At 33.5% G+C, this 11,146-nt stretch overlaps 1 protein-coding gene across 1 annotated transcript; it reads right to left on the bottom strand.

Annotated features, from left to right (window-relative positions):
- Window positions 1-4,552: 4,552 nt before the first annotated feature.
- On the bottom strand, window positions 4,553-10,465 carry LOC119192815 (calexcitin-2-like; the record flags this gene model as incomplete). The annotated part of the gene is given in 3 exon segments (XM_037446575.1): window positions 4,553-5,335; window positions 7,433-7,645; window positions 10,346-10,465. Coding segments are annotated over 3 exon segments (444 nt in total), but the record flags the coding sequence as incomplete, so codon positions are not given.
- Window positions 10,466-11,146: the final 681 nt, after the last annotated feature.

The following is an 11,146-nucleotide window of genomic DNA, read 5'->3' on the forward strand; positions in this document are numbered from 1 at the left end:
AAGTAGAATAAAATCGAATTATAATTATTAGTATTAGTACCTACATTTCGTGTCGCCTTCCCGTTCGAAAACCCCTTTCGCCACTGATAAGTTATATCAATTAAAACTATAAATAGGAGTAGACTATACATATAATAAAACAGGGGACCAGGTGTGTCTGTACATGGAAAAAAAAAATAGGTGACCACATAACAGTAATAAAACACAAATCAGCGATTTTAATGTAACTTTCAGACCCAATGTCTACTACCAAATTACTTCAGATCCGTCATCGTTCTGTAGCTTACCTAGGTAGTAGGATTAATTTCCCTTTTTTTTAAGAAAGCCGTTGAACTTTATTTATGCCACATAGCGGTCGAATAAGTGGACATGGAAGGAGTGGGGTGAAAAGTATTAGAAGTCCAACAAACAAAAGGATATTAAGACAAAGATTTACAATGTTTTTTCTCCATCAGAATTGAAACTTCGAGATTTCTTTCGGAGTTCAGGGACTTTTCTTCCCGACACCTTTAATATGAAAGATTTATGTTCTAATATTCAAGTGTTTGTTAAAGTTGGAGAAATGCTTCGGTAAGTACAAAATAGGGTAATTTTAATCCAGTTAATACCTACTTCAGTTGTTGTAACTTATATTTAATTGTAACGGCTATTTAAATAAACCAATAAAGTTTAAAGTTTATGATTAAAAATTAGGCCTAAAATAAATAAATTTACAATGGGATGGAAGTACGTATTGCGTTTATTATGTATTTCGATACTTTTCTTTTGTATATTCTGAAGACAATAATAAAACTATTGAGGTGCTTTCTTGGTGCTTCGTGTTCTAAGATCGTAGGAGGTATTCATTGTTTAAATCAAATAACTCGCTATTGTGTAACAATTTTTTTTTTCGGACATTACCTGCGACCCTATATTAATCTCTATGTTCTACTAGTTCGCATGAGTGCTTCCGACAAGTAAATAATGTTTACGGTTCTAACAAACATAAAACTAACCGAACCCATGCAAAATTTGGCTAATTTTAATTGAGTATTTACACTAGATATATAGCGTCATAAAGGAAAAAAAATTTGGCTTGTTTATTCCAATTTGCCGGAACAAGGCTATGCAATGATCAAATCTTTACAAATACAATTATTTGTTGTTAAAGAACGGATTAAAACCGTTCGATCTAGCAAGAGTGTTTATAAATATTTAAAACTTATATATTTCATAACTCGTATTAAAAAGTTCCTGTTAGTAACGTCAATCAAGATAATACTAAGGTTACAAGTACACACGACAATGTATTTAATTTTAAAAATTGATTTCGTATATAAGTAATAAGTATAAGTATCAAGATCGTGCGTTCCAGACACGCTGTTATGACGTAATATCAAAATTTACATAAACATAATGAGTTTACAGCTACCATGATGCTTCGCGATATATTATCTGGGCTTCCGATCGGACATCAATTGTAAATACAATAAAACAAGGACCAAGATTTATTTTCTGTAATTGGATTTATTAATTTATGTTAGCCAGATATTGTTATTTTTTTGTTTTCATTTTTTATTGTATACAACTCAATAATTAACTTTCTGGAATTAACCTACATAAGGGCGCTTATTTTTTGAATATAATTTACTTTTAATTGTAAAAATATTTCATTGTACTCTGTTTCCGTTTTATTATTATTATTTTTCATTTCATGTATGTACATTAATAGCAGAATATTTTTAGAGAGGAAGCGTATTACTATTATCGGACACGACGCCAAACACCGAGTAGAATAAGCAGAAAAACTCATTATCATTTTACCCAACTCAGATATCGAACCCGGTGAAGCCAGTGCGAGAGTGAACGCCCCCTATAAGGATAAGGGGAATAATATTACATGATGTTGTATGCAAATAGCTTTAAACGTTTCACGATATGAATATAAAAGGAGTGACCCAAATATTGATTGTATGGAAGAATTACGTCACTTGTATTACGCAGTCAGATAAGAGGTCATTCACCCCGGAAGTCGTTATAGCACTTGATCGATAATTCACTTCGCTGAACAAGTTGAAGCAAGCGGAATAATTAATGCAAATTCTTTATTCTTTTCCAATTCTTTTTTAAATTTTCTTCTATGTGCAATTATCGCTGGTATATTTTAAATGCTTGAGAATAAATTTCAAATAATGAGACGTTTTTTTTGGCCTGTTTCACAACTTCTGAGTGAATGCTGCTCGTTACATAAATTTATAAACCGACCTGAGACAAAAATTAGACGAAACTATATAAAAATAGACGAATCTAGATATTTATTTATTTATTAGCTTTTCCAGCAGACTTAACACTACAATTACAATAATTTAAATATTATAACTTAAAGCTAAATGTAAACCCAAGTTAGGAAAACTCAACATGCACATAATTTAAACTAAAAGTGACTTAAGCGCAGCAAATTAAGCACAATATATAACGAGTACTGTCTACATTATCTGTTTAATACGACAACTGTCAATTAGAATTTAGGAGAAATTTGAAAGTTCCAAATATAAGTCAATTCGAACCAGTAGTTCCCGAGGTTAGCGCTTTCAAACAAACTCTTCAGCTTTATAATAATATAGATGCCTCGCGATAAAAACCATTCTACCTGAATTATATTTCGCAGTATGTTTATATGTATAATATTTGTTAATGTATTGTACTTATGAATCGATAAGTAGTGTGGGAGAATTCTTAAAGTATGATAATTGCTTCGATATCTGTCTTTAAATATGGCCTAATTAAAAGAAACAGCAAATATGTGAATGTTTTTATTTATGAGTTCAACCTAACTTCCGCTAAACCAATATTAAAATCTAACCGAATATAAAACAGAGAAATTGACAACGTTGTACATATAAATGTCATTTTTAATTCGTTTGTGTTGTCAATCCTGCGAATAAATCTTATCTCATGATTGAAAAATAGTCCTTAAAATAATAACTAGTAGGTACACAATAGCATCAATACACGTTATGTTTAAATGAAATACTTTTAAGTTAAGAAACACAATTGGTAAGTACACAAATGTATTATGGATTGGATTTTTTGGAATAATTTCACTGTTTTTGTCGCTGACTGTACATCAATATCGGCTTTTCGGCACTCCAGTATACCCTATCTACGGCTTTAAAATAGTTTCCCGCTCCGTGAAATGTGTTTTCCCGCTTTGTTTTCAATGTGAGTTTTTGGGAGTTGGGCTTTGTCAAGTTTATTATTTTGCAGGAATTGACAGTATATTCTGTATTTTTGTGCAGAATATGTGTGTTGTTTTGTGTTTTTAACGGATTGAACTATGTTTGAAGTGACCTCTAGATATCGTTGGTTACCTCTTATAATACTATGTTATGTTTAAGATAATAATATAGTGTTATAGCTAACTTACTAGCTGTAAGTTTCCCAAATAAAATAAAATGTAAATAAAAATAAGTCAGAAAAAACAGATTTGAAATTTTCATTTTGTCGATAATTAGAAAAGTCAAGATTCTCTATTTGTCTTTCGGGATTATAGATAATTTATAATAAAAAAAACATAAGTAGAATTATTTGGTACATATAATTCAAATTGTATAAAAAAAAACATCATCATCATCTTCTTTTTCAATGGCAGGATCCACTACTGAACATGAGCCTCTCCCAAAGATTCCCAGATCGACCTTTCGACATAGAACTTTGTAATAATGAGCGATTTGTCAAAACTTACTCAGTTGACCTACAAATATTGAGTCGCCTTACCAGTGGAGAAGAGTCTATATAACCCAGAGGTACCAAAACTTTTTTTTTCATGGATCCCTTTCAAAATTTTGCTGGTTCCGTTATGTTAGGGTCACCGTACCTCTTTCAAACCTTATCAATATTATCTACATTGATAGGTGAACTGAAGCCTTCATTTTAGTAGGTAACTATCAAACTAGATAAATTTTCATGCCTTAAGAATTGTGGACCCCCATTTTTTGGTCACGCCAACGTAGACCCCCAAGTCTCCCGTGGACCCCTGGGATAACTTTGGGAATGAATTTTAATTGAATATTTTCCTTAATGTAGAATTTATGTAGAATCTAATTATTATTAAAATAATTTGCTGTATTATATTACAATTATTCATGCATATTGTCACCTATAGCGTCGAATTCCCTGTCCTGTAATTTATTATCGTCTTTAACATATAAAGGAATGAAGCAATTTAATGTGTAGTGTTGTTTTAAGACGTCAAAAGCATTGTTCATAGTAACTAATATATTAATGACTGCCTCGGTGGCGTAGTTGTACTGCATGCGCGGTACGGCAGCGCTCTGAGGTCCTGGGTTCGAATCCCGGGTCGAACAAAGTGATATTAGAGTTATTCTGCTCAGTATCAGCCTGGAATTTGTGCCCGATATGGCGATAGGCTCGCCCCCTATCACATCATGGGACGGGACACACTCGGCGGAAAGTGGGTGCCCTGGTTGCGCTTTTGCATACTCCTTCGGGGATAAATGCGTGATGTGTGTGTAATATATTAATTGAGGATGTATTTTAAATAAAAGTCCAATTATGTACATACATTTAATCAATCAATTTCTATATCTATAGTATAGCGACATAACAGGATGAATTTCCATAGATTTAATCAGCATAAAATACATATAATATTAACATAATTATAAATAACGATAAAACATTTTAACTGTAAAATAGTAGAAGCGATGACCTTAGGACCTTAGTAATACAACCTTAGCAATTCAATAGTAACCACTATAAATTATACAATAATGTAATAATGTATATAAATTAAGATGGAATGAAGCTTTAATTTCATAGATTAATCTGTACGGACTCGAAAATTTCAAAGATAGAAAAATCGTAGTTGAAAATGGAATATGACCCATACGAAGGACATTACAATAGATATGACTACAAGATATGCTATTATGAGATTAAATTTCGTTGTTATCTAAGAACTCGTACTAGTTTGAGCTTAAAAGTGAATTCGAAACCCGCTAGAGAAGTGAAATTCAATATGAACACGTACACAAATAATTTCGGACTTGTAGCCGGCGTTCGAAAATTTAAAGTACCAAATACATCATCCCCTTTGATATTATTGACTACGAATCGGGACAAAAATTCTTGACGATGGCAGTCGAGAAATTTCTGTGAGACCAAAGCACGGCTTACCACACTTAAAAATAGTAGGGAATGTAGTTTTCCACGACGTTGTCGTTTAGAAGCTAGTTCGGCCGAATATAAAGTTGCCGGCCGCGTTCGGGTCTTCAGTGGAGAAATACTCCTTCCAAAGTTCCTGGAATTCTTCCCAGGAGACGCTGTTTCGGCCCTGAATAAAAGGAATTGTTAGTTGGAAACTACATTCTTTAGACGTTCAATTTCAAACTTTTGATTGTGGGGTTAGAGTCGGTATTTGTTTTTAATTTATTAGCCGTTCGGCACCTTCTTACAAGGGCATTGTTACAAATCTCTGTACGTATATATATTAGATGTGGATTATTGTAAGTTACTCTGGTTTATTCTTATAAAATTCAAAAATTCTACTAAATTCTTGAATTTTAGCTTACAGTCCTAACTTGCTTAAAAATATAACATTATTTTTTTCCAATCTCGCAAAGCCACGAAACATTCAGCATATAAAAAAGGGTATTATATAGTCTGAATTACATAGCGGAAATGTTTTTGTAAGCTCCTCATTATTTATAATTGTATGAGAACAGCATAATATATGGCCCACTGGTTTCCTGAACGAAACAAAAGGCTATTTGACGCTGAATAAAAGCGATTTTAAAGGCTAAAAAATACCAATGTAAATGTAAAAAGAAATCCAAAATGTATTTTATATTTGTAGAATAAGAGAACTTGTACAGCAGTGGCGACGGGTATATATAACCCGATTTCTGCCGCATTTTATGTAGAATCTAATTATCATTAGAACGATCTACTGACCGCATTATGCATATTTTTACGTAAATGTTGTCAAACCAAATCATTTATTGTTTGCAAATATTGTAACATTAATTATTTAGCAATATTTCACCGGCAGACATGCAAACATATAATAAAATATGATATTTGTATAATAAGTTAGCACATAAAATATTTTTATATTAATAATTAAATTAAGTGGGTAGTATTTATTAAAGTCAATTAATTTCTTCTTTTTTCATTACAGTCTTCATTTATATTATCTTAATGAAGACTCTGTCTTGGGATCCTTTCGGGTAAATGTCACCTTTCGCCACTACCGTGCAGACAATGAATTGACGACCAGCGTTTTTGATACGCGCGGTTTCTGTACGTATGTATCGCGTTTACTACGCGTATTAGATATCAAAGCGCATCGTCGGCAAAAATAGTTTTGCAGAGGCTCTTGAGTTTTTGATACGGATTTTTAGTTCCAGCTTTGAATGGTATCACTCATAAAGAAAACGTTAAATGTTAAAATATAACTAACAAGTAACAATTTCTAAATTACTACAATAATTCCATTATCCTATTTCACAAGTAGCTTTACATTTTTATTAAATTATTCCTAGTCTTTTGATTCCTTTTCATGTTAACTTACGAAAGACGTAAATAATAATTTGAGCTAGTATTTTCACGAAAAACTCAAAGTAATCTAGAGAAACTAAAATGATTTATGAAATCTTTATTTATAACCTAACCTCGCAGCAGTTATTATTTTAAGTTAATAAATAACCTTGAAATAAGGCACAATTTACGTCTTGTAGAATCTAATTTATAAATTGAAATAAACTTAGACGTAGCGTACACAAAAAAACTGAGTAGATCTTTTTTCATTAAATATATTACATGTATTTTACATCTTTAAAAATGTACTATCGAGACAGATTATCAATACAGGATTATGTGAAACCAAGGCCCTTATTCTGTACGATAGTGTAAACGCGTAACGCGGCCGTGTCATGTTATCTTCGTGAAATGTGCGTGGAATGGTATTCTGTAAGCCAAATTTCTATAGTCCTAAACATGACGCGTTGTGTTACGTGCTTGTTACACACTGTCAAAATAAAGTGCGGGATAGAGAATAAGGCCCCAAATTTTGAAAAACAATACTCAGCGTACTACACCGTTCATTATTTTACGTGAATGGCAAAGTGACCCTTCTACACCTGATCATAAGGGGAGTGGGGTCCAATAGAATGTCGACTGACAAAAGATGATTACCCCTCGGCAGTCGACACAATTATGCCGGCTTACACAGGATATGCACAAGCTGATCACGGAGCGCCACACACTTACGTGGGCCACTATGGCGGGTTTTAAAACCTTGTGTTCGATGGTCGCTATCTGGGCGGATATAAAATATATCCTACCACCAACCAGTAACGCGGACTAACTTCTGACAACTATCTAAAGTTGTACCCTTAGAAAGTACATACAGTAATCAGGAAATAAATACCTTAGCCATCTTACTGAACGCCATCTTGCACTCCTGAGGGTCGATGCCGTAGGAGGAACAGACGGTGGTGAACTCATCGCAGTCGATGGTACCATCAGCACTAGCGTCTTCCAGTTGGAACATGAACTGGCAATACAATTGCTGCCACTTCAAAGCAGCGCTCGGGTTCTGAGCGTAGTCGTTCCACATCGACACCCATTCTTCGACAGACACCTGGAAAAATATTAAATAATGTATACAGGTATACCTAGCATGAATAATAAAAACATCAAGCGTCAGGCATTTTGATGAGATGAAGCAAGTCTCTAAGAACCTAGCTCCCTTGGTGTCGATTTAACGTTTAAGTTTCTTTACAGTCGTTAGATACTATGAGTCAAAAAAGAGATTCGTGCTGTTAATTCACAGTTACACGTTTTGCTATTCGAAGCTTACACGCGTAAAAGATCTTGCTGTTTTAGTTCCAAATCTGGTCAAGGAGCGCTGTTTTAATTTCCATTCAAAAATATACAAACGAAACTATAACTTAACTCATTCTATAACGCACATATTCATGCTAGAGGTATCGACGGGTTTTAAATTACACAACATAAATACTTCGTTTTGGTGGCTGTATCTCATAGAGTATCCGAATGGTTTCAGTTTAATATAACTGGGCAAGAAACGGATTTAAAATATTTGTCAAAATATATCAAGAGTTATTGAAATAAAAGCGACTCTACAATCCGAATAGCGGGAAAACTGAAAAAGAACCTAACAGCGGCAAAAACAAAATTACTATGCAGTTATTTCATAGCTTAAAAGTACAATAGCTAAGCTTTATATCGGATGTTGCAAAGTAAACATTTTTGCCGGCAAACATTCAGCTGGTAAACGGGTTAAGTCTGCCAACCATTTTTTTTTTGGTAATAAACGTGCAATTCTATTCTCATCCTGAGACATTCGTATATTTTGAATCCTTCTATGCCCAATAAAATATTAAAAGAAGTATTAAGAAGGAAACCTGAGACATTTTATGAAAGTCGACAATGCATCACGCATTCCTTGAGCCTTCGAACATGAGATTAGTTAAAAAATGTAAAAGAAAAAGGGAAATTAGGAACCGACACACGCAGACAGGCATAACGATTACTGCCGTCGATTCTTGTTCAATTACGTTTCCATTTGAACTAAATAGTATTTTCATAACGATTAAGAAACAAAAAGAAAAACAGTGAAGAAATTTTTATTGGACAAAGGTCTTTGTAAATGAGTTTCTAAATTGTCTCTCCGAGTGGAACAGATGTTCCTTTGAATTGTATTTACGAAGCGAACCTTTTTAATAAGATCGCCCATTAATAATAAACACACTTTATGAAAGTAAAAAAATAAATATAAGTTATTGAGAGTTTTATAAATCGACGATAAACAAAAAAATCCGCGTAGCTTAACGCTACATAATTTCGTTCGTAGCACCGTAGCGGCGTAGGCAATACGTAGCAGCTACGATTCGATAGACTAGATTGAATTCCTGCGGTTGCTATTTGCAATGCAATTTTCATATTTTCATAACGTAGTTTATTTATTTGAATGGCTGTTGGTTGGTTCGTTTTCCATTTATATAATTACTTGCATTTATGAACATTGCAAAACATGGAAATGTATTAAGCTTAATACTAATAATATTTTTATACTATACTCTCCCAAAAAAAAAGCGACGATAGCCTAGTTGGGTGTGGAACGGACGGCCGAGACGCATGCCCGAAGGTTCAAATCCCAAGGGCACACACCTCTGACTTTTCTGAAAAATCATGTGTGTATTCTTTGTGAATTTATCGTTCGCTTTAACGGTGAAGGAAAACATCGTGAGGAAACCTGCACATCCGAGAAAGTTTTCTATAGGAATTTCGAAGGTGTGTGGAGTCTACCAATCCGCACTAGGCCAGCGTGGTGGACTAAGGCCTAATCCCTCTCAGTAGTAGAGGAGGCCCGTGCTCAGCAGTGGGCAAGTATATAATACAGGGCTGATATTATATTATATTATTTATACTCTACGAATTTTTAAAACCTAAGACATTTTATATACTACTAGAAAAGCAAGGTAGAGCAAAAATCATCTCTACCTAACGAATAAATTCGCGACCCAAAGGTATTTGATCGCGCACGGGTTGATTAAATTGTGTTGAAGCGTCGGTCGGGGCGTCAAATTTGATTTTGTTGTTTTGCATACTTCATCCAAACGAGGCTTATATAACGAACTCGTTTTTTGCCAAATAAAAAGGACTAACAATGATGAAATTACTCAGCAATATTTTGATATAGGTCGGGCGGTATTTTTGCCCAAAAAAGAGTCACGGGCAATTAAGCATTGTTCCATATATTTAAAATGTCAATGGGTACATTGTTAAAGTTACATGCTCCGCTTTATTGGAATGACTTTTACGAAGCTTTGTTATGTCGAAGTTAATTTTACTGAAATACCACTGAAATATAAAAGGTGATTTTTTTAACATGACAACGTTTGTTAGCCTGGCAAGTGCCGGCTTATACAAATACACCGGACTTTTGGGTGAACACTGCAGGCTTTCGCAATCCTTGGAAATTAAGCAGCCATGCTCAGGGCAACCCACTAAAGGGTTACGAACCTCGGCTTAGATGGTTGAGGTTACTGGGAGAGGATGAGACATCAATGAAAGTGGATACGCGTCGTAGCGAACGAACTATACCTATTACTATATTCGTTGGAACGCGGGCCGGCTAAAAGGTGAGTGTAGTTTTTTTTACTACGTAAATGTAGCGCGTGTTATAAGCAAAATATGAAAACGTTGGACCTTTTTATTTTTTTTATTATTTACGATTCATACTGATTTAAATAAAGAACATAGAAATAGACATACATATATTATATAGTCATAGATTATAATTTTATTGCGATACCTGTCCATCCTTGTTGGAGTCAGCTCTCTTCCTCAGTCCGTCCCAGATCTTGATCATGATTTCGTGTGTCTCAGTATTCTTCTTGTCACCAGGCTTCCATCCTCGCAGGTGGCAGATTTTCTAAATATTTTATTTTATTTAAAATTAAATATCAAGATTTTTGTAATAGAAATATAAAAATATTTAAATGTAGAATAGGTGTTCATTACTCATGATGATGGCATAATGTTTTCTGTTTTGTTACCTACGTCATGTCTATGGTTCATATGTCTAGTGTTACCTACGCCATGTCTAGGGTTATGGTCTACGTCTACTCCATGGTTATATAAACTGTACCAATTCAAAAATAGTTATGGTTAATAAATGATTCGCGAGATCTATCCTAGTATAATTTAAACAATTACACTTAGAAGATTTTTACGTTTTTATTAAAGAAATTTAGATATTTTTATTCCGTCGCCGACGTGACCTATAAATGACAGATGTTACCCGAATGTCATAAGCAATGGCGGGGTCTCGTGGCATTTGACGTTCATGTTATTTTCAACCCTAGAGTTTTAAGTCTGACATTTATAACAAAATTGATATTCTAATCAGAATTATCCGCTTAACTATACTCATTCTTATTATATATGAAATAAATACTACCTAATAAAAATCAGTAGCAACTCTACATAGAATTAAAATGTTTATAAAGTTAATTTTGCGTTGCAAAATATTTTTTTTTTTATTTTTAAATACTGTACTCAAAATTTAAATTTAGAATAATATTTATTTTTAACACACCACCTACAACCTAAT

The sequence above is a fragment of the Manduca sexta genome, unplaced genomic scaffold (assembly GCF_014839805.1).
Source record: "Manduca sexta isolate Smith_Timp_Sample1 unplaced genomic scaffold, JHU_Msex_v1.0 HiC_scaffold_3226, whole genome shotgun sequence".
Classification (NCBI taxonomy): domain Eukaryota; kingdom Metazoa; phylum Arthropoda; class Insecta; order Lepidoptera; family Sphingidae; genus Manduca; species Manduca sexta.